Raw genomic sequence first — 24,752 nt, 5'->3', positions numbered from 1 at the left:
ACATCCCCTCTGTTTTCTACCGTGTGTCCATCCGGTTGCGGTATTCTATTTATATGTTCAGAGCTGGTCACTCCCCTATGACCTTTATGCGACCACTTAAACGAAAGTAGTCATGCTACACGAAAGCCGGTTGGTCAGCGCATTACAACGTCATCAGCGCTTGACCAAGCCATCAGCGGTTTTCTCTCCTTTCCAATTGCGTCCACAGTCATTCAATATTCTGTGCTTCATTCCAGCGATAGTGTATACGAATGACCTGTCAGAAGGTGTAGGAGAACTTACAGGTATACGGGTGTGTCCTGAGGAGTGAGGTTGTAGCTACCCCTGTTTAAAGAATGTCATCCATAAAACTGTACATCCAAGAGAGGTCAGTCCAGCTCAGTTATTTGTTTGATGAAAATGTGAGATGGCTTAAGTGCGCTACATTATACATGAATATGACAGAGCAAAGCAATTTAGGGTTTCTCTCTGTCACACTCCGGCTCTTCCATGTCCCTTTATCTTCTTTCATTTTGAAGAACCTTGATAACCAGCGTCTTCCATGGCTAGTAGACTGAACAGTAAACAATTTTGAAAGCAGCTTATTGAACTGGCGCAGAAATCGGGCAACTCAAATTTATTTAGACCTGTAACTGAACTGTACAGTGGTGATCATAGTCGTACTAATCTGGTTTAGTGACGATCTTAATGTCTCAATTTAGTTCTGCTCAGTTCAACACGCTAACATGACCACGACCTAGGGCCAATGAAGCAAATGTCACATACTTCCTCAATGGAATCCTTCAAAGTGTTAAATTAAAAAAAAAAAAAAACCCTGTCAACTCCAGATTCAAAATTTATGTCAACGTGGCAGTTATCCTATATGGTTACAGATGTAGAAAAACGTTTTATGGTAAGCTTTGTTAACATGTATTTAAAGAAATGTGGCAGAAATAGAGGTAAGAGGATAGTGTGACTAACTGCTGGCTTGGTAAAAACAGACAGATCAAAAACACACACCTTCCCAATACAATCCCACCATTTCTATTCAGAAGCACTTACCAGACCATACCATTTACGGTCTTCAGCAGTGCCATTCTTTAAGAGGATTCACTGGCTCAGTAGGTTTCTTTTCAGAAATTCAATGCAAATAAGGTCAGGTGATCAATGCAAATAAGGTATTCTGAATAACGTAATCTAGAGGTTAAAGATCACATGCCTTTTAAGTTACTGGAATCAGTCAATTACCATGTACTGCCTTTTATGAGGCTAACTTTTGTCATGATAAACAAGGAATTTCCAGACAAATTGATGCTGTGAATAATATCTCTTTAATCTGACTTCACCTGCAAAACACAACACACACACACACACACACACCGACATACACACACACACACACGCACTATAAACATTATATATATATTTTAAATTCTTCATTTACATTTCACTGCTTTGAAACAGTTCAAATATAGTGAGCAGTGCATTCATCTTTATTTTATAAAATTATAAAATTTTTCTTTATATATATGTACACACACTGCTTGTAAAAAGGATGCTCTGCTCTTGCATTAATAGTTCACAGTCAGAGGGGGATGTCTCGCCAGCACAGCAGGCAAAAAACGAAGAGAAGAGGGGGGAAAAAAAAAGAACAAAGTTAAACATTCTTCACACGTGTCCTTTCAGCTCAAGCAGTTGATCAAGTTCTCAAGCCACATCTGATCCGATGCCAAGATGGCACTTGTATAAAGAAACGGGAGGGGAAAGGTCTCTGTCTGATGTCCGGCACAGGACATCGGGGACGGCAGCCGGAGCCGTGCAAGGAGGAGAAAAAAAAAGGGGGCTGGTTTTCTCTTAGAAGACGGGCACTTGGGTGTATCTGTCTGCCTCACTGCTGTCACGGTACAGATCCACATGGAGAGCAAGGTCCTTGAAGGATGGCCGCAAGTTGGGATCGTTTTCCCAGCATTCCTGCATGAGGCTGTACATCTAAGAGAGACAGAGAGAGGGGAAAAAAAAAAGCCCCAGTACTTTCAATATGGTGAAGTAAGTTGTTACTGCATTTCATTGTTTCATTATCTTTGGGACAGTTTAGCCGGCACTGCATTAATAAAGTCATCTGCATGTGCAAATATAACTATGCAAATACAGAAGTAAGACTGAACTTTTTTTCTGCATTGAATGTTCTAGAAACACTCAAGAGTACAAGCTACTTAACTTGTGTGGCAGTTTGTAACTACACACACTTGGAATCTCCATCACTTTCCAATCTATACACCGCAAATTAAACCGTTAAATGGTTAACGATTAAATGATTAACGCCTAAATGATTTGCTTTCACTGCTCTATGAGCGAGTGTGGCCCTTACCTCCGAAGGACAGCCCACCGGCTGTGGCAGACGGCTGCCTCTCCTCAGGAGCTCTATGAGATGATAGACGATGGTCTGTCCCTGTTTGTCAACTCCCATCATACTCATGAAAACCTGCAGGAGAAAGATAAGGGTTAGCGCAGCTTAGCCAGCCACGCTACAGTGGCGTCCTATCCATAACTGTGATCATGTAGGTGTGACAGAGTGAGATCTGTGTCAGAACTGGAGAAAAAAAACAGTCTCTATTTTATTGAATCTCCTTACAAATGATACAGTCACAAAAACTGTACCCTCAAAACAATAAACAAACAAACAAACAAACAAACAAACAAACAAACAGTCATGCTTTAAACAAACTCTTTCATTTTTATGAGGGGAATAAACAAAATAAAACAAAATCAACGGAAAAAACAAAGCTCATATTGAGCAGAAGGTTAGAGAAAATGGTCCTTACTGTAGGTGGACTACTGAGCTTGTCACTGTAAGTGAAGAGCTCGTACAAAACCACACCAAAGCTCCAGACGTCTGACGCCACAGAAAACTTGCTGTCGGTCAGCGATTCGGGAGCGTACCTATCACAGAAAAAAGAAAAGCCTTATCGCTCAAATTCTACTGTTCAGTTTCAATGCATCAGTTATACACAGACCAGCTGACTCACTGGTTTAAAGAAGAGTGATGCTGTGCAAAAAAATTCAAATCAATTAAAACAAAAACCCAAATTCAAGCATCCAACCCTGACGGAACCAAATTAAGCCCAAACAAAATAAAAATAATACCTTATACTACAATCACAATATCATTCTTTTCAACAACGCTCTTAACCAGAATGACCTACGGTAACTGGTATGTATGTCAGAGGACACACACCTCTGGAAAAGCTTTGGTGTTCAGTGCTCAGGGCTACACTGGCGGTGATCCATCATACCAGCGGTCTGAATGCCACAGTCCTCTCTGGGTTTTAAGCTCATTCCCTTGCAGCTACACCAGTGATAAAATATTTCATTTTCACTGTAGCAATTGAAAATCAGTTTGACTGTATCAAGTCTGAGTCAACTACTGGTTCAGTCCTGGACGTTTTTACTCTACCCTTGCACTACAGTGGCCGTTTGAACAAATCTCGCAGTCTGAAAACAAAACAACTGAAAGCCAACGTAATGTCACTTTAAAACTGGTAGAACTATTACGCAACATTTGTTCTTCGATACAAGCGAAGGTGCCCAGTACATTATGTTGCTAAAATCGGAGTTGATTGAAGTCTCTTTGAGTTAGAACAGAATGCACAGTCATGTCCAAAGGACAAATATTACAGCACTGTTAAAGAGTATTAAAAAAAAACATAACACGCACACACAGCTACGAATCTGTGAACCCTGGTAAGCAAGGCAAATTGCAATGCAACTGCAAATGGCCTGACACGCAACAACTAAAAATAAAATCAGAAACAGTATGCCACATGACGTTCTCCACTCTACACTAACAATCTTTCACTCAGAAACAGGATAATGTCAGGAAGAGCTGGCTTATGGTGTTAATATGCCCAGTAAAATTTCCACAACATATTCTACAGTTCTCAAATGCCAGGATGTAGAACTAAAGCAGAATTTAAGGCTCAAACTAGAACAGAGTTCAAACAATATTACTGAGCATTTGCTCTGCGTAATCCGTGTTCTTGGAGTAAATGTGAGTCTTACCAGAAAATTGGGCTTTCTCCAGGCTCCCTGACCTTGTAGTACTCTTTGTCCTGGGGCAGAACCTTAGTTAGTCCAAAGTCACCAATCTTCACCCTTTGCTCGCTTTCCACCAAAATGTTCCTTGTGGCTAGATCTCGGTGAATGTATCGCTTGGTTGCCAGATACTCCATACCCTGCAGGAACACAAATCAAATTAAGACAGGTTTCCTTCTGCGGAGCTTAATGACCATCAACAAATATATAAAACCAGGAAGCGGATGGTCAACATAGTGGGGAAACTAAGACTGAATACAGAAAATTTTTCTATGGACAGATAATGAATTACTATTATTTAAAGTACATAAAAATATTATACTGAAAACAAATAAATACAATACAGTACAAAAAATATATATATTCTACCTTTAGGTAGCAAACACAACAAACTTTTTTTTGTTAGTTAACCCACTTTGAACTGTTTTTTTGGGGGGTTTTTTGAAAAAAAAAAGGTGTTTAGTGTAAACTGTTTGAGTAAGGCCTTTCCACACCTTGCATATCTGAGAGGCATAGTGGACGAGCTTCTTGTGGTCGATCCTGTCTCTGTTCTTGATGAGGTAATCCCGCAGACTGCCATAGGGCAGATACTCCATGACCAGACGAAGGTTTCTCCGACCTAGGCACAGAGGTACACAAAGTAGTGTAATGTAACATTACTGGATTGTATGTACAATATTATGTTATATGGCCGATAATTAACGCAGAGCAGAGGGGCAAATTCTGGACGCTAATATACAGAAAATGAAAACAAAGACAAAAACGTTAAGCAGAAAATAGTTTAACGTAACTCAGTGTGAACTGGAGACAAAATTAACTTTAATTATACGGTGGTAGTGCCGGTATAGTTCCAGTGTTTAATAAAAAAAAAACAACTAGCTAACCTCAGATAAGGAAACAAAGGCTAGATATGGAGACAAAAGTTTGATATAGGCTTGAGTAATGAGCTCCTGTCTGGTGTACCTGCACTGTAGCATACGCCCTTGTATTTGACTATGTTTTCGTGTTGGAGTGACTTGAGGATCTCGATTTCCCGCTCAAAGTCCCTCATGTGCTCTGCAGTGCTGTGCTGAAGCTTCTTCACGGCCACCACTTCACCCGTGTTGTCCTGCAGCGGGTCGTAACGACACATCTCCACGCTGCCAAAGTTACCCTGTCACGAGGGGATTGATTGGGAGATTGTCAAGAGTAACAAATGACTGACAGACCATACACATGCACACCACAACTAAACCAAGCCAAGGTTTAGGTTCCTGCTTATTCCATCATCGTTTTCATCATTCCATCAATTTAAACACACAAATTTATTCTTGAAACACAGTGTATGTTGTTCCAGGAGGATTACAGAGGTCCATCAATCTCATTCGTCTCTCTGTATGTGTACTGTAAACTGGGTTTTCTACCTTGCCAAGCTGTTGTAAGAATATCAGATGTCTCTCCTCAAACTGAGCTGGCTCCTGGTTGTCAAACGCTCCACTTGCAAAGCCAGGTGCTCCTGTTCTGTTTGGCAATATATCAGTCTCCGCAGGCCTGTTATAATCTGAGGAGGAAAAAAAATCACCATTTCAGAAAACTCACAAAACGTTACGGCGAGGTTTCCCCTGCTAGCGACAACGTACAATTTCATTGTTTGTTGACGTATGTAAAAACTACATTGACGAAACAGAAAGAAATCTATAGGAGATCTGACTGGGCAGGGAAAACAGAGGCAATCAAACATGATTTGTGCTTAGTTCTTTACATCGCTGGTCAACAAGGATCACCCTATGCTTGCATAAGAGTAGACCTTAACTAATGGACAGTGTAACACTAGACACCTGACCTGACCTGTTTTCCAAGCTATGTGGTGTTGCCTCTACAACGTCAGCTGAGTGCAGGCATAAATCTAAATCTGTCCATCCTACTGCGTCTCTACTAACCTGGGGTGAACAGGCTGTTAAGGTCCCGAATGACAGCTCTGAAGGATGGCCTGAACGTTGACTCGTAGTTCATACAGCTGCTGATTAGGTTGGCAAGCTCAGTCCACTTAGGAGCAGGAAGCTGGTGGTGGTTCTCATAAAACAATTGTTTCTGCATGGATGAAATGACGTATATAGTAAACCACTGAGTTTAGGAGAAATCAAACGTCATGCAAAATTTTATGTTTTATATGCAGCTTAAGGTCTGAACTTTTAGACCTGATTTTAATCATCAAATCCTTTACAGACAGACTTGCTAAAATCTAAATGTCAGTGCATCAGAATGAGAATATTACAAATGTAGAAGAGTTGACCTCACCTTAGAATTATCCATGTTAGCGAGCGGCTTTTCACCTCCGCTGCAGATCTCCCAAAGTGTTGTGCCAAAGCTCCACTTGTCTGTGGCCAGGCTCAGATTCTTTAGGTCTGTGACACATTCAGGGGGAACCCAAGGGATTCGCTCCACCAAAACTGGGAAAAGGGAATTACGCATTAGAATTCAAATTTTCAAATACTTTTCCGATATTTCAGCGTATTGATAAGTAGTCACCAGTTTAACATTTGAAACATGTGTAATAGTAACTGACGGCTAATTCCAACAGGCAAAATATGGGAGATGATTGAGGCAGGTGTGTGTGTGTGTGTGTGTGTACAGAACAGCATTCATGCATATATTGCTGTAAACCTGATTAATATTCACAGCATCAGTCGCAGTTATGAAGATCATGAATCCCAAAATGACGGGTTGTGTTTTAAAGGACAACACTGCCCTCCACAGGACAAGATGTTTGTTCAACACTCCAAATTTAGGTGAATTTTCCCTGTAGGTTCTGTTACTTTCACAGTCTTAGATGGCACGTGTATGATGACTCACTCTCTTTGGGTAGTACGGTGATACTGATGCCTGGGTCGCTCAGTTTGATAAAAGGCGGGTTCCCCGTGTTCTTGTCTTCCTCTCGAATCAACAGCACGTTTTTTGCACAGACGTTTCCGTGGATGAGGTCCTTCTCCTCCTACATAGAGTTAGTGAAACCAGCACATTAACTCTGACTTTCAAGTGATGTTAAGTCTCGCAGCAGGAGATTCTGCACACAGACTGTTTGTTTATCTAACTCAAGGCAGCAGGAATATTTTGCCTCAAATGGTCATTGTAGAGCACTTGAAGTACTGTGGGGTAGTTTTTCTTCTGTTTTTTCTTTAAACCATTCTATGCACAAACAGACCTGGTCAAGTGACATCCAGTCAAGCAGCACTGGACGATAAATCTAAATTCATTCAGAAATCCAAAGTTCTTTGACTGGTAGATTGAAAGAGTGAGTGTAAAAAGCTGTTTCCTGCCCCTTTCCTCAGGAACCAGTGGGCAGTTCACAGGGACTTGCTTGTTACCTCAAAGTACCTATACCGATTATTACACTTGTCAAACGTAGGTGCATCAAATTACTCTAACACAGCTGGTCATGTGGCCATGTACTGCAAAGCTGACACTTCACAGCAGTTCAGAATTAAGCATAAGACAAACATACTTCTACAGAATCCAGCCCGTGTAAACAGCTTAGCTTAGAAATTTAGATTTGGTAACATTAGCAAATGTAAAAGTGAAGACATCAAAACAATGCTATTTCCACCAAAACTACTGTGTTAAAATCAGAGATAATACATCTCCATTAGAGAAGTTAAAGTCAGATTTCATTCCTGCATCTAAATACTAAATATTTTCTATGTTCCTATTTTTTATATTTTATGCAATTACGCTGCAATATTTATGAGCAAAGTCATAAGATAGTAGTTACTGAAGACAGATAGCTATTTTCAGTCTCGTCTAACAGAGCCAAAGACAATGGCTACGGCTCTCCATCAGGGACAAAATTGATCCTGATTCCACAAATTGCATTACACACTTACACTAAAGTAAGTGAACAAATTAATTAAGACGTGAAGTAAGCGTAACAATTTAAAGTTTTAGAAAGTCGATCAAAACAGTCTCATTAATGTGTCGCTGCTTACCAGAAAGTGCATCGCCCATGCCAACTGCTTGGCCACCTCCAACTTCCATAGGATATTAATAGAGTTTTTGTTCTTTTTCAAATACGTGTCCAAGGATCCAAACTTCACAGACTCTTGTACCATGATATCTGAAAAATTACCAACAAATCCATTAAAATCCCCACTCATACTGAAAACTATGTGCTGAAGTCACACATGATACACCTCCCTCTGGACTCAGTCAAAATTAGCACTGGAAATTCAAACTTGTTTGAATAATTTGTAACTGATCACTCCTTTTGACTTATGGTATCAATTCACTGCCATGGCAACACCGCCCTGAGGGAGTGAGGGCAGGAGAACACACACACACACACACACTTACTCTCATCTCCGCACACACAGATTCCGTAGGTCAGGACTAGATGCTTGTGTGACAGCTGACTCATCATGCTGGCCGCTTCCAGGAAGGACTACAGAAAAACAAAGTGGAACAAAATCATTAGGTAGCGCAATTATGGACATGAACATTTGATTTATAGCTCTTCATTTAGTACATAACACAAGACAGATATCACAGTATAATGGCCATTTCATTCAAATAATTCAGTGGGGAGATGCTGGACTGTTGCCAATGCTTATGGATGATGAGGGAACTGGCCAATAAGCAGAGGACTGCAGGTCTGAACTCCTAACATACTGATTCACTGCTGATGTGTCCCTGAGCAAGGCATTAGGCACTTATCCCTTGAGTTTCCATTAAGACAAGCCAGCCCTGATAAAGAAAGTGACTGCAAGTCACTCAAATATCATCAGCTGAATGACTAAATGTATTGAGTATAAGATTTCTCTTCCACTTCTATGTAATTCTTATACTGAAGGGTTAGGCCTATACTATATATATATATATATATATATATATATATATATATATATATATATGTGTGTGTGTGTGTGTGTGTGTGTGTGTGCGCATGTGTCAGCAGACCTCAGCACTGTGTAAAATGTTAATATATACACACACACACACACACACATATATATATACCATTTCCATTTGAAATCCTTCAAAAGATTTTCTATAAGGCATATTATACAACTTGTGTATTTACAAGTTTGTGGGTGTACATATATATAGATAATGTTTGGGTTAGAAAGCTAAACAAAAAGAACTCATAAGTGCTTTAAGTGCACTTGCTGTCCAACACATTAAGACATTTGACAGATACAGTTAAACTGTATACAGTTCGACATGCATGTGTCTCTCCTGCTTTTTACAGCACACACAGCTGATAAGACACCTAAAAAGGACACATATCTAGAAGCTACTAAACAACAATTGCACAGAATTCTACACTTATGCGTTATTTTGATTCAAATATTAATTATGAATTATGTTTCTGCTAACAAAGATGTATCAAAATGAACATTACTATGCAGGTGTCTAAGGAAAAATGATAAATCTACCGTCTTGTGAGAGGTCAAACAGCCCTAATTGCAGGTCACACAAACGGCCAAAATATCTAATGTGTAAACAGCCATAGCATCTAAAATCATGACACCAAACAGTAACAAATGGACACTTAAAGGAAAACTAAAACCCACAAAATAGTGTCTTCAAAATGTTCACAGAGCTGAGCTCACTTGACAAACGATCCAATATCCCAGCAGAAACACTTCGACACTAGCATGGCAGTTTTCCAACTGGAACTGAGGCTGTCAGAAAGCCAAGGATCGCCCTACTCCTTACAGGTTACTAAGAATGAACATTTCGTTAGGCGTTTGTACTACTCTGCCCGGGGGCTGTACGTTCACATTAAAGCCATGACCGTTTGCAGCCTTGCTGCATGGTCCCACGAGCGTGAATGAACCCACACCCTACAGATGCAGAGGAGGAATGAGTAAGCCCTGCGGTTCGTCTCCGGTCAAACTAGTAGATCAGAACATTGTGACAACCTTTAAAACGCAGCTCACACACGGAGGGAGCTTTTTCAGACTCAGTTACGGTGGGCTCACGTGCTCGTTATTTCTCTTTTCCCCACAGAATCAAAGACAACGGTCTTTGATCACGATTGGTCGAAACAAGGCCACCGAACCGACGATTTCCAGCATCAACCTCCCTCTAGGATGCAGGGGCACTTTTGTTGGATCTACAAGCTCAGCGGTCAAAAATATGAGGCTAACCTTTCACCAGCCTCAACAAAGACCACACCACAGCTACTTGACTGTATTGTTGTAGTCTCAGTGTTCACTGTGGCACAGAACACACCAAGACACAGCATCCAAGAGTCAAAATTATTTTCACTCATTCTTTTTTCATTTCTCCACAAGTGACTGTTCAGTAGTGACTGTTCCTTTGTTTATTATTGATTTATTTTCAAATCATCCTCCAATGTTTTGTTTATGTCAAATGAAAATAGATCATTAGAACACTTTCACCAAAGAAACCATTTGGGTGTATTTGTCATCATAAAAACATTAAGAAGACAATGTCTCCCAGCAGGATTCCTGACTGAATGAGAAACGTTAGGAGAGCTTTGTTGAGTCCTGGCCTCAGTTTTGCTCCAAATAAAAAGAAGATAATTGCAATGCCCAAAGGACAGCATCGTGTATCTTTAGAAACTATTTAGGTTTGTCCTGTACCTCCGAGTAATTTCGGTGTGCTTTGTCCAGGACCTTAATGATGACTTCAGTCTGGTGCATTTCTCCATAGTCTCCCAGCTCCTTGCGGATTCCTCTGAAGATCTTGGTGAATGTTCCTTGGCCTTGACTTTCATTCTAAAAAAGCACAAAGCCAGACGGCTTATTACACCAGTCTGTATTTATATCCAGCACTGCGGCTCTTTTTGTTGGCAGCAATAAAAGGTTAAAGGTAAACACTAAATTTATCTCGGGTAAAGTGGGCATTGCACTCAGAACTTGTTTTATCCGATCAGAATGACCCAGCTGCGTTTATAACAGCCTGTCATGACCGTTAGTTGGGTCAGGTACGGCTAAACCAGAGTGAAGGTACACAGCTGGAGGGACAGATTGTGAACAAGAGTGCTTACGAATTCCAAGTCTTCTTTAGGAATTTTGTGAAACACCATTTGGTTGATATTTGGTCTTCGTGCTGGGGGTGACACAGACACTGCTGAGCCCTTGTTACTTCGACAAATCAGCAAGTTGGATTTGTCTGTGTGGACAACAAGACAAACATAAGTTCAAAAACATCACATAATGGCACACAAATGGAGCTCTATTATTAGAACATATACAGCATATGAAAATCAAATAGAGGCAAAAATTCCTCCAGTAATCATGGTAATTACACGTTTAAAATGCATTATGCTTGAATTATGGATAAATGATGTTTGAATGACCTTTGAATTTGGGAGGGCAGCACTTGCTGAACTGAAAGACGATGCCATCAGAGCGTACGGACTCTTTCTGGTAGCATCTGAGTAACTCCTGCAGACTGCTGAACCTCCTCTTGGTCCCACTCAGGTTGAAATCACCATTGTCAGATTTGGTGATCTGACAGTGCTTGTACTCGACATCATCATAAACCTGACAACAGATTCAAAAGAAAGAAAGAAAGAAAGCAAAAAAGAAAGCAAGAAAGAAAGAAAGAAAGAAAGAGAATATTAGGATCTACAGAAAGTTCTACAGTGCTCATGCACCCAAAATGTCTTTAATGAGAAACAGTGAGACGATTCGACACAATGATTTTAACAATTTACAACATGCACCACATGCACCAGCCATTATTTTAAATATTCCACACTTCGCCAAATGCTTTTCTGCTAATTATATCATAAGACACACTAGACACATGGGGTTAAAGTGCAAGTCATTTGCATCCGTTTTCATGCTTTCACAAAATATTGCCAGATGAGGAAATTGAGGGTTTAAGGCTCATTTAAATCAGTCTGTTGTACTCACCCCCACAGCAAAAGTCAGAAAATATTTGTTGAAGTCTTTTGGGCTGCAGCGCAGCACATAGAGACCCCGTTGATTCCCCGACTTGCGCAGTTTGCTGATGGCAAACTCCATTCTGCAAAAGAAAAAAATGACATTTGCATATGTAAGTTGTGTATGTTTGGATAACCAGAGTAAAAAAAAAAAAAGTTTGTCTCGTAGTTCACCACTGCACAGTTAAACGTGACTTACGATATAGGGCCGTGGCAGTAGCTATCGATGGCCTCAAGGAGACGAGGGGGGGCCACGTCTTTGCACAGGTAGTGGTGGGCGTCAGTGGTCAGCCTGTAGTACCCGTCAATCAGGGACACAAACGACAACGCTTCGGCGTGGGACACAAACTCCAGCTCCTAAGACACACGCGTAAAAAAAAAAACCCCCACGGGCACCCATAAGAATACAGGAAGTATCGCCATTCCAAAACACAAGGTGCCTTTTTACACGTCTGAAATGGGTGTTCACACATTGACGCCTTTGCATTTAAATGGGAAAATGTATGTATAGAACAATGCACCTATAGAACAATGGAGTTCATCCATAGCTAGCACTTCATTTAAAGCCACATACCAGAGTCTTGCCATCCTGTTTGTTGATAGAGACGACATAGCTCTTGTTTGAGTCCTCTGTGTTGGACTGTCTGATGCTGATATCAATAACATCAGGAAAATCGCAGTATGTCTGTAGGACCTACACAAGAAAGAACACCGGCATTATAAGTCAAGATATAAACAAGTGTATATCACGCCAATAACTCATAATAAAAACGTTTCACCTTTGACAGACTGTGGAAGAACACTAACATCTGACCCGACTGACTTGCACTGTGAACCATAAAGGTAAGCAAATCCAAGGTTTCAGTTTATGGGCGGATGAAAACTTTCATGTCACCTCTGCGTGTATTACGAGGTCTATTTTAAGACATAATGTTCATATCATGTATTCATTAACCAAACTAAACAACACAAGAAACGATTCCAATCTACTACTGATCCCATGGCAGAGAACACGGCTTGAGGTCAACTCATCCAAAGAGCAGCACTGGAGATCTTGGCCAGACATAGGTCTGAACTCACAAACCGTCTTGGCTCTCAGAACAGCTCCGAAATGGCTAAAAATCTCAGATTTTTCTCCGTTTCACCACAAAGGTGAGACTTTGTCTCAAAGTTAAGTCTTGGAGCAGTTTAGGCGTTAAGAGTCCTGTTAATCAGGAGAATTTCAGGAGTGCAAATGAGGACCTCTAATAAGCCAAGAGTGGTCATAAGCCTTTAAGTGGCCACGGCAAATCCAATCAACCCCTTCAACCTGTCCATAGTCTGGCATTAGGGAAAGTCTTGAGTCACTGTAAAAACTGCAGACCTTGTAGACCGCACGAAAAGGAAATTCAGCCAAAAACAGATCTGATAATGGTTGAATTAAAAACAGTGCTGAGGTACAAGTAAAGCCGGATTGGGTAATGATACAGATAAGCATGGTTCTCTGTAATTTTGTCCTCGTGTCTCTAACTTTGTAGTTTGTGACTAGTTTGTGACTGTTTCCAGTGAGTTTCAACCACAGCTCCAGAGCAGAGCATGTCTATAAAATGCAATCTATAATTCTATAAATTTCTATAAATTTATAAAGCCCCTTCACTGTAATAACATGCTGTCAGCAGAAATATACTCCAAGAGTATTTCTAATGGACTGTAAACATGCTGTAGACATGTCAAATAATCAATGCATTGGAAAAAAAAAAACTTCACCCTGTTTTCTTGCTGTACCTATCAGCATCTGTGTCCTTACTGACTGAAAGATAGTGCAGGAAGGCTCTTCCATAAATAAAAGTGTTCTTCAGTGTAAAGTACTTATGACTAAGGACTAAAATTAAATAACTACATTGGCCATTACCTGGTCTTTGTGCTTTTCACCAAACCACTGGATTCCATTGTCAGCTGAGACAATAATGGTGACCTGACCCATGGATGGTTCCTTGACCTGGAAACGTTCCGTGTAGAAGCCCGATTCTAACGACTCCAGATTAATGAGGTATTTGAGCTTCAGGTCGCGTGCTGTGGCTCGACATTGGCTGAATTGTTGGATGAACTTCCGGAAACGATACCGGATGCGTTTCCGGGTCACAAAATGGTAGTCCTGGATCCGCGCTCTCATGTCTTTAGGCAGGAATGACTTGTAGCTGTGTGAAATAGAGTGATTTAATACACATGTCCTCTGTGATAGAGAGAACCAAAACATTTAACAGTGTCACAGTGCACAATGTATGGTACAGGAAGGTCAGAATAAGGACCAAATAGGATGTTATCTACTGAGGGTGTACTATGTAAAAACATGTTACACGTGAAAGCTAACAAGAACCGTGTAATCTGAATTAGCGGCATCTAAAGACAGGCCATGGTATCAGTTAGACTATATGCAAGAGGTAGAACAGCAATGTCTTACAAATATAAGGACAACTATACAACGTCAGTCACTGATCTGAATGCAGCATCTCAGTAGAGTGTTACTGTGCAGGTAGGTCGTTTGTTCTTTACCTCATATCATTGTAGATGTCCAGAGGCGAGAGCTGTTTCTCTTTGGCTGTTCTCATCATGTCAAGTACAGCCATGCCCAAGCATTCCTCCTGGGTCTCATGGGAGCTGTCAATCTTCACCGCTCCATTAACAAAGTCATTCCTCCACTAAAGACACACAGCAGTGGACAGAGAGGATTAGAACAGAACTGGATATCATTGAAAGAGAGATGCATAAGTACTACAGGCCTGAGAACAGGCTGGGGTCAGTTCCATTATATTCATTTTTTTTTTATTTACCCAAACTGTTATTGCCATTTCCCAAGGCTTCCTACACAATTTGCAGGAGCTTGTACGTAAATACATCACACAAACAGGAAGTGTATCTCAAGACAGGTATATGGACGTTATTTTGTTCCTCCTGAAAAGGAAACTGCTCTGTCCAAAGATAGCTGCTCATACAGGAGTTATGACAGAGCTGTTTTATTTTCAGCGACCTTGTCCTTCCAGCGAGAGTAAAGTTGTCAGGGAAATAGCGGCGATGGCTCGACTTTGGTGAAACGCTAGGTTCTTGACCCTTCAGAGTAGCACGAGATGAGCTCAAGTGACATAAGGCAACATTTTCATGACTTAGTCTTTGGCAACACTGCCAAACACTTCAGAGTCGCGCTGGCAAAAGGCCAGGAGCATAAATCCACGTAATCCATAAGGTTCAAATAGAGTTCAGCGGCAGACACAACCATGGCTTAATTTGATCCCGACTCCCACCTGACTAGCCCCACATGAACCCACAGGAGGGGCCTCCACACTCTCAAAAAAAGAAAAAGAAAAAAAAATCCTTATGACGGGTCTGACATGGAGGTATATTTGTCACAAAACTTTCGAGAGTTCTTGTCCCGCATGCTCAAAGGACTAAGCAAGGCTTCACCATGCAGGCGTAAACACAGAGACAGGTGAAAGAGCCCAGGCACAGAAATGCCAGCCTACAAAGATTTCTCCATTTTTGTGTAAGGAAAAGACATTAATTTGACAAAAACATTGTTTTCTACCATGGGGGAGAGACCTGTCCAAAGGGACAGGTTTCCTTTATTCAGACTACTTTCACATTGAAGTTAAAGGACATTTGTGTACACAAAGAGAGTTGATGAAAAGAGGTGAGCAGATATTCAAAGACTCAGTGATAAGGTGCAGCCACCATATATTGACTGCATAAATTATGTTTTGCTGTATTTATATTGGAGCAACTACAATTTAGAAGCACCAAACAGTAATATGTATAGCATGCCACCTCAGAAATTTTTTTAAAAGGCAGTTTCTCAGCACCTAAAAGTTTTAAATAAGGCCAGTCAAAGGGTTGTGCGACATGCACAAGTAAATATACACCTTTTGATGTCACATCAGAAATCAATGATTTTTTAAACACATATTTTAATAAGCTATTCATCTCCCTGGTCAGTGAGTCTGTACACGATGTAAGTGATAATATTTTTAAAAACAAATTCAGGCTCAGGCTGGGAGTAGGGAGAATATGAGTCATAAGATCACATGAAGCAAAAACTATCCAGCAAAGATCTACATGCTCAGGTCAAGTGAATAAAGCAAACTTAAAGCTCTCAATCAACACTAAAAAATGCCATACAGTACCACTGTTTACTCTGCATTATTGACATAGACTACATTTAATAATCTCTTGGGTTTCATATTTCTCAGACACTGAAAGATCTCTGGTAAAAAATTCCATTTCTCCTCCAAAAACAGACAAAAGCAGTCCTTAAAATGGAAGCTCACCCACTTTGGCAGACGGCCTCATGGTAATTGTCTCTCATTCCCTCTCACAGCGGGTTGGCCAAAACAATGGCTTTTAGCCTACTACTGGTCTTTCAGACAAGTTGTAAAGCTATTCACACTTCTTCAGCCCTTAAAGTCACACATTGATGTACCTTCTGGATTTCACAGAGACATTTCATCGCTTTCTAATGGGCTTGAATGTGAAAAGGAGTGAATTTCCATTACAGTAAAAATGTCTTCAAACACAGTGAGTGTCCAACCATCGCCAAAGTGAGACGTGAACTGGGCATTTCCTCACCTCTTAACTATAACTCTCATGCTAACTGCCTGGAAGTGCTTCAAACAACCTGTTCAACTGAGATCTGTGCAATTTGGTAAGAACACAATGGTTCCTCTATATGGACATGTTGATATGTTTTGACTGTATCAGGCAGGAACAGTCCAAGAACATCAGAGGTAAATATTACGTTTAACATTTAAGCCGTAATATCAAAACAGAGTGATGCCGTGATAACCACTGCTTACTGAAACATGGTCAGATGACAGGCAGCCATCCCAGATGATAATGCTCACGTTACCGGCCACGGTCATGTGTTTCCTTTATTTGTGTTTTATGCCCCCCCCACCCCCCCCAAAATAAGAGCTCTTATCCCAGCAGGTATACAAAAGTTAGCATTCACTTCTCATTCACAGAAAAACAAAAATAAATAAATAAATAAATGAATAAATAACCCAAAACATTGTTTGCTTAAGGATTTCAGATATAAGAAGGCTCTAGGCCAACTACTGACTACTCCTTTTGTCCCAGTTATTACAGACTCAATGTGTTATCCTTGTCAGCCGGCCACTACTCATAGTGACCTTTCTAAACACTTCCTTTATACATAAAATCAAAAATCACTCAAACACCAAGATGACAAAAAAACAAAACAAAAAAAAACAAAAACAAAAAACGAGACCACGTCAGACATTCACCCCGTCTAGAAAGAGAGCTGGGAAAGGAAACAGTAAACACCGTCATCTATAGTGTATTATCGTGACAAAAACGTCTTGCCTGAGAGAAGAGATAAGCCATGACGTAGTCATCTAGCACAGGACTTTCAGATCCCTTACTGACTCCATACCTATAGGCTCTGGACGATCCACTGCTGTACCAGCCAGGAAAATAGTACCTGTACACGAGAGAAGCGTTCCAGAACGACAAGTAAGAGACAGCAATGGGGAGGACAGAGGGTTGGGCAAAGAAAAGGAAGAACATGTCATCTTGTATCACGTAAATGTACAGAATGAAGGAATTTAATAAGATCAAAGTACGGCGTGGGGAGAACTTCACAGAAAAGAAAAGCACCATTATGTTTGGTATGAGGGCATGACAGACACGGTAAACATAACTGACTTTACCTAATTCTGAAAACCAAACTCTCACTGGCTGATTCGTCTAACTGAAAAACGTGGTTGGGTGATAACCACACGCCATCACTCTCTTTGAAAAGTCCAAACAAGCTGTAGTACACAGGTGACACACCTAGAAAAAAAAGATGTCAGAGGTGAGTGTGAGGTCAAAGGTGTGAACAACAGGTCAGAGTGACATCAGACAGTGTTATTTTGATTCGGCAATTTCCGTGAAAAATTAAATATTAGCGCTGTTACTGAACTAAAATGTAGTTTTTAAAATATTTCAATGAGCAAAGACATGTGGCCATTATACATTGAGAAATTATGTCTAAAATTCCCGATAGGTGACAAAACGCAAATGGAAGACTAGTCATTACTGAGGTGTGAATGTCTGAGGTCTAAGATCAATGGGATTTTCAGTAGGTAGTTACAGCCCGATCTTCAGTCTTCAGTCAAATCTGTTTCCATGACCATCAGTAAAGGAGATGGGAATACTAGACTAAACTGGGATACTAGTATATTAGCATGTAGAGTGAAAATGTGATTTTGAAAGAGATTCAGCAGAAAACCTTAACTTTCAGTGCAGTACATCTCAAACAACCTGACCATCCTCCTAACTACTCAGCCAACCAGTTTACCAAATAATCAACTGACTGACAAATTCACTGACTTCCTGACCTTCTAACTGACTAAACAGCAAACAAAACCATAAACCAAGCCAAACTAAACCTGATTATGCAAAACCAAACCAAACCAAACCGGCATTTGGGTAACATTTCTTTTGCTGTTGATACTATGGACAATTAACTGAGCACAGAACATGCTCTTTAAAGCTACAAGGGCATTCAATATAAACAAACCCCTTTTCTGTTTGCTTTCAAGAAGACATTATACCACTAAATGATCTAATCTGACGTGTCAAAGAGTGTCAAAAGATGTTACTTCTTGGCCTGTCCGTCAAAATAAAACGCCTTAAAAGGCTGTGAAACACAGTTAAATATCGCTGCCCATCAGACTCTGCAGCTCTGTTTTGCACCAGGCCCCAGCCAAGCTAATGTTTATCCTGCTTTAGAGTAAATAAAGGTACACTGATGGGACTAAGACTGAAAGAGACTTTTCAGACTGTGCTGGGATCCTCTAACTGCTCCCAAAAATGCCCATTTAGTGCCAAACACTTCAAACCCATTTAAGCCTTCTGATGATTCTAACAGTATTTGATGATGCAATCAAGGCCAGAATTCAAGCTTCATTTGCGGAAACAAGTGATCCTTTATAACCGGTATATAGTGGTGGCTCTGAATGGCTGGTCTCTGCTCTGCTAATGACTGGTGCTTTTCAAAGCCACAAGCCAGTCCTAGTTAACTCTTTTAAGTTAGCATTTCCCTAATACCACTCAGTATTACTTTCCTTTTTAAACAAGACGTCCATCAGCGAGGGTCCACCACTCACCGCACTCCTTGGCTGCGTCGATGCCCAGCTGCTCTGCGACGTATCGCCCAGGCGGGTAACAGAGCGGACTGCAGTCTGCTCCGTGCTGGATGTTGTAGTAGAGATGGACTCTCAGAACTGTGGTAGCTGGTTTTGGGACTTGCTCGTCCCGGTGGAGGCCCCCGTTCTGGTGCACTGGGGGGCAAGTTGATGTCTCCATGTCTGTCACAGAGACACACTACGCTGGCTGTTGCGTGGCAACATTCACCTGGTGAGAAAAAAAAAGGGGGGGGGGGGTGTTAAAGATAAGTAAAACAGCTGTCAATCTTTAAAATATCATAAGCTTTGTGCATTTTAAGCCCTGGAGCAAAAGTTGTCATTTAACCTCCTTGTACATTTCATTCTTGCCTTCAGGTCTGCTGTGAAAATGATTCGTTTCTGAATTTTAAAAAAAATTCCAAATAGGTTAACAATCAAAACTTTAAATGACCAGACCATTTCTGAAATGTCCACTTTTCGCAATCTTGCTCTTTAATGCAAATTTCATGACCACGGGAATCCCCTCCCAACTTCATCTGACATAACAGCCAGCAATTGGAAAATTGGAAAACATCTAACGCTGTTTATGCCCACTGGACAGAGAGAGAGAGACAGAGAGAGAGACAGAGACAGAGACAGAGAGAGAGAGAGAGAGAGAGAGAGAGAGAGAGAGAGAGAGAAGAAAAGGAGGAAATCAAGACACACACCACTCTCTAGCTCATTTAGCCTATAAACTCCTGACATAGCCTGTGGGAGATGCCATGACATCACTGCCCTACTACATTAATAGGACACCATTGAAAAAAAAAACATGGAATTTGGCCTTTGGGGGCACTGGAAGAAAGATAAAACAATCCTCAGTCTAGAAAATGAATAAATAACAAAAGACGCCATTGAGCATCTGCTTGTAATGCTATTACTGGATGAAGCACAAGACTCCATTGGGACAGGAGGGGGGAAGGGTGCCAAATTGTGTGTGACACACTGTCAATAGTATGCCTTTAAAGTTGCAAAAGATAAAGGGGGGGGGGTAGTTGTCGGCTTCACATGTGTCAGAGGAAGCCCGTGCTAGGCTCTCATGCTAACACAGCTGTTAGCGCTAGAACGGTTAAGCTGACCATCCAAATCAGGAATAAAAAAAGAGAAATGGTTAAAAAAAAAAAAAAAAAAAACTCCCTTTGCCTTTCATTTTAATGTTCCGCTGATTTAACATGTAACCCAAAGGTTATGCAGGATCCATAAGGCCAGTTAAATGTCAAATGTTAAAGGGCACATCAACTACTGAACATTTACAGTGCAACTGTTGTCAGACACAAGGACAAGCGTATACTGCACCTTTGGAGTGAAAAGAGTGCTTGTGAAAGTGTAGAGGAACGTGTTTGCATTATAACTCCGTTCCTAACACAGATAGTCTTAACTATCACTACACTAATGTTTTGACTGAACGCGTCTAAAAGCAGCTTTCTCCTAAGGCTCCCACCAGCTCAGTAGATAGAGTGATGAGGAAGCATTTGCACAAGAATTTCAGTTTCCATTTTGGTCACAAAAATGTTCAGCATTAACCGACAGAGGAAAATGTCAACAGACTGCTGAAATTACCAAAGCCAGCAAAACCTATGAAGGCCCCAGTGTGTAAAGAGCACAAGCAACAGAACCATCTTATCAGTCTAAAAAGTTAAAGAAGTGTCTGTGAAAGGGGAAAACCAGTGGGGAATCATTCCAATAAACTGCTCAGACTTCAACTGTGTTTTACTGCCAATAGACATAATCGGCCATTATTGATGCTATCGTTTTGTCACTGAGCTGCACGTGTTTAGAAAATGCGCTGTTTGTCTCAAGGTAACACAGTAAAGTCTTAGAATCTACGACATCCAAACCCTGACATCCTAGCATATCTACACTGCACCAGCATTTGAATAAAGTAAAGCAAGAACATTTGTGACTTTTTGACACTTTCTGATGTTAATTAATTGCTGCGTTAACATTTACAGTCTAATTGTAAGATTTTTTTTTTTTTTTTTTTTTTAAAGGGGCGGCTAATGGCCTAAGGGTTAGAGAAGCGGGCTCGTGACCGAGATGTTACTGGTTCAATTGCCGGGACAGACAGGAAAACATCCCTGGCTGAAGTGCCCTTGGGCAAGGCACTTATCCCCCAACTGCTGCCCGGGCAGGTGCTGCCCACTGCTCCTGCGCCTAGTGGTTGTGCGTGCCCACTACTGGTGTGTAAGGACGGGTTAAACGCAGAGGTCAAATTCACTGCTCACAGTGTGTGTGCAATCGCGGAGATTTAAGATTTTTCTAAGACTTTTTCTAAATTCAACTGAACTAGACGTTCAAGCTGACAAATGCAATGTCGAGATTGAGTCGTAAACCTGAACCAACCTGAACGTTAGACACATGATCCATTCTGGCACACCAGTCACAAACTATTTAGTAGCATTAATAGTTGGTAAATACCTGAGCATGACAAATGCTATCATTAGGCTACACCGTCGGTCTTCTCTCTTGCCTATATTCTACTTCCATACCTGTTCATTTTATGTACTTGCTAAACAATGACTATGTTAAACTCAGTCTTCTCTGAGCCCTTTCTAAAATCCCACTTAGTGCAGCAAAAAGCTCAATACAGGTAATGAAAACAAGATCCTCAGACACCCCCCCCCCCCAAAAAAAAAGACACAAAATGTTTTGTCCTATAAGAAACAGCCTACAGATTTGATCTGCTTTATCTGAGAATATGTTTTCTGTTTCTGTTTAAAGTCATTTTTGCAGGTGCTTTAAGCTCACTGAAACTCTCCATCTCAGTAAAACAGAAGGTGCCACTATAAGTAAAGTTCACTGTCATTTGTCTGAAAAGACTGTTGCGGTGTGTCTTGTGTATCAGTGGGAAGACAAAAAGAAGTTCCTCTATCTCCCCGGCCGACAAAACACTCAGCAGAGATAAGAGGTCCACGACCAATGGCTCTAGCAACTTCCTGGGTCATTCAAAATGTCGTTTGTAACATCTTGTAGGTTGAGCTGTTTATCTACAAAGCTGACTGGATGGTGAGTCTTTTTTTTTTCTAGAGCACAGGAAATGTGTAAAAGCAACAGATGCCTCACATTTCAACAATCACTCTCATGACAACCTAAACGCTACCAATTATGGGCACGTGGCCATGCTTAAACACAGTGTGACACGGCATTCAACTAAACAATGTGCCTTATTCATCAACACTGTCCTTGATTGATGCAGTTTAGACAAAAGAAAACATAAGATCATATCATAATTTCAAGACAGAAGAAAATAGGTATAGAACGCAATAATAGTAACTTTAAGTTTAGTAACAACAGTCAAGAATTTTTGCTGCAAAACATGCTACAAAAAAATCTGACAAGTGAAAACCAAAACTGTCCTTGATTAAGCTGGTCAAAAGGAAGAACCTATTTTAACACAGGATGAAATCAAAATTATCCATGAGAATGATCTAGCCTGGCGTGTTTTCAGCACGTGTTTCTGAGACCATCTCGCTCACTGCAGTAGCACAAGATGTAGGTTAAGACAAATAAAACAGCAGGAATGCCATTTCACATATCATGGGGTTCCAATATTAGCCACTGACATCTGACTTAAATCAATATGTATCATGGATGTTTCCATGTATCAACAGATGATCGTATATCTACAATCTCCAGATAAATGTCAGTCTAAACAAGACACCAACATAAAGTTTACTCATAGGACAGTAGGCCACAAACACTGATGGAATTCTATTAGGAGGGCTCTGACATCTCTCTTCACCAATAAATTCCTTCATTTTGTTGTTAGTTGTGGAAGATACTGCCTCAGGCTCCACTCAGAATCTCCCTTAAATCCTCAACACAGAATGAATGTGATTGCACAGAATGGCCTTGTATTTATTTCTGTTTGCTCTGTCCTCTTAGTGATTGAGTGTACCTAAACCATGTCAGGAAAACACACACCATAAAAGTCATCAGAACCATTCACCAGGAGAAACAAGCACTTGAGCGAATAGATATTTTGTGCACCTCATATGCAACAATTCACATAATGACAAAAAGGTGAAGGATGAGTCATCTGGTCATATATCAATAATACTTTCCTTTGCTAAACAGGTCACAGCCAATGGTCTTTGCATAATTTTACTAGCAAATGTGCATTTTAGGTGTAATAAGACGTTTATGCACCGCAACCTAACTACAGCATTTTTCTGTTAAAATCCTGACAGACCATTCTAGATCACACAGTAGAGGGACATTTGCAGTCAACTGCCACAGAGTGGCTCATATATTTTGCCTTACATCTCAAACCAATGCACGGACAGAGGACCAAAGCATAATCGAGATACATGTATGTGCGTGCGTGCATATATACATATGTAAAATAAAAACTAGCGGAGCAAGGTGTGTGACTCACTTCCACAATTCTAAACATGGACTTACAGGATGACGATTCCATAAAAAGTTAAGTCACAATAGTTACTGCACTGTGTGCTACAGCAGCATTTTTCATATCTATAGCCAGATCTGTGTACTGGCCTGAACTGATGAACCCCTAGAGACTTCAAGACCTAAGTGTAGATATGAAGCTAGTTAGCTTACCCTTTAATGTAGCTTTGCCAAAGATACTACCCCATGATGAAAACATGACGAACCACTTAACACCAACATATCTGTCGGTCATGCAGTATATAGCAACTAAGACATCAACAGTGATCCAACGTGAACAACACCAGTGTGGTCTTTACATGAAACTATGTGCTTTAGTAATGCCATTAGCCGTTTTACCAGCAGTTAGCATTTTCACTTATTAGCTAGCTGGGTTAGCTGTCATTTTTAAGCAGTCGACACCTTAGCTGCGACACATTTCTTTGTTTAATGATAAATTTAACACTTACACCAGTGAAGTGGAATTTGTTTTTTGAACAAAGACACGTCACCATAAAACATAATGAGAAAAAACAACACAGTAAAATGTTCTTGGCAGGTAGAACAGCCATCTCTACAAGACGGGAATGGGTCTGCATACTTACTTTGATTGTGGTCGCAAAGCTAGCTGGCAGCGCTAGCCAACTTGCTTGCTGATTAGTGCAGTCTACGCTTGAAATTCAGGACGAACAAATTCATTTATACCTCAGTGCTGAATTCCGTGGGTCCACGTATTTTCACATTTGCCTATATACTTGTCGCGTTGATCTTACACCATACTCTGGTTTCGTCACGTACAACTTCATTGCTAGCCAAGACGCTAGGTTAAATGTGGCTAGCGTGGGCAAGCAAATTGTCCTTTGGTTTCGTTATAGACATACACAAACGCATATTACGAAAATGTGAGCTAGAAATTAACTCCAACGAAGTATCGTAAGAGCACGAATTAATATGATTTTATGGGATATGACCGAGAGACCGACAATCGCACATCTCAACGATAACATGCTACACGTAAGAATCATTCACCACCCAAGCTAACTAGTTAGCTAATCTAACGCTAGCTAACTCACTTTAGCCAATCTTTCCAAAGCTAAACATCGCTGTCATCTAACATTCAACTGTATATTAAATCAGTGCTTCTTCCTAAAGAGTATATCCGTTTTCAAGGAGCGGTTAAACTGCTGGCAATAAGATAA

At 40.6% G+C, this 24,752-nt stretch overlaps 1 protein-coding gene across 1 annotated transcript; it reads right to left on the bottom strand.

Moving 5' to 3' along the window:
* Positions 1-1,537: 1,537 nt before the first annotated feature.
* On the bottom strand, positions 1,538-24,537 carry jak2b (Janus kinase 2b). Its single transcript, XM_030791428.1, has 24 exons — positions 24,159-24,537; positions 19,108-19,354; positions 17,665-17,788; positions 17,318-17,435; positions 14,498-14,643; positions 13,857-14,142; positions 12,540-12,659; positions 12,165-12,322; positions 11,937-12,048; positions 11,375-11,561; positions 11,063-11,187; positions 10,656-10,790; positions 8,398-8,485; positions 8,034-8,161; positions 6,904-7,042; positions 6,349-6,500; positions 5,991-6,141; positions 5,475-5,611; positions 5,035-5,224; positions 4,566-4,690; positions 4,039-4,211; positions 2,802-2,919; positions 2,348-2,461; positions 1,538-1,968 (listed from the first exon to the last, which is right to left on the bottom strand). The coding sequence occupies exons 2-24, from the start codon at positions 19,304-19,306 to the stop codon at positions 1,834-1,836; spliced, it is 3,360 nt and encodes a 1,119-aa protein (XP_030647288.1). The 5' UTR covers positions 19,307-19,354; positions 24,159-24,537; the 3' UTR covers positions 1,538-1,833.
* Positions 24,538-24,752: the final 215 nt, after the last annotated feature.

The sequence above is a fragment of the Chanos chanos genome, chromosome 14, assembly GCF_902362185.1.
Source record: "Chanos chanos chromosome 14, fChaCha1.1, whole genome shotgun sequence".
Lineage (NCBI taxonomy): Eukaryota > Metazoa > Chordata > Actinopteri > Gonorynchiformes > Chanidae > Chanos > Chanos chanos.
Note: the sequence above shows the minus strand (reverse complement) of the source record. Positions and strands in the feature narration are given on the sequence as shown.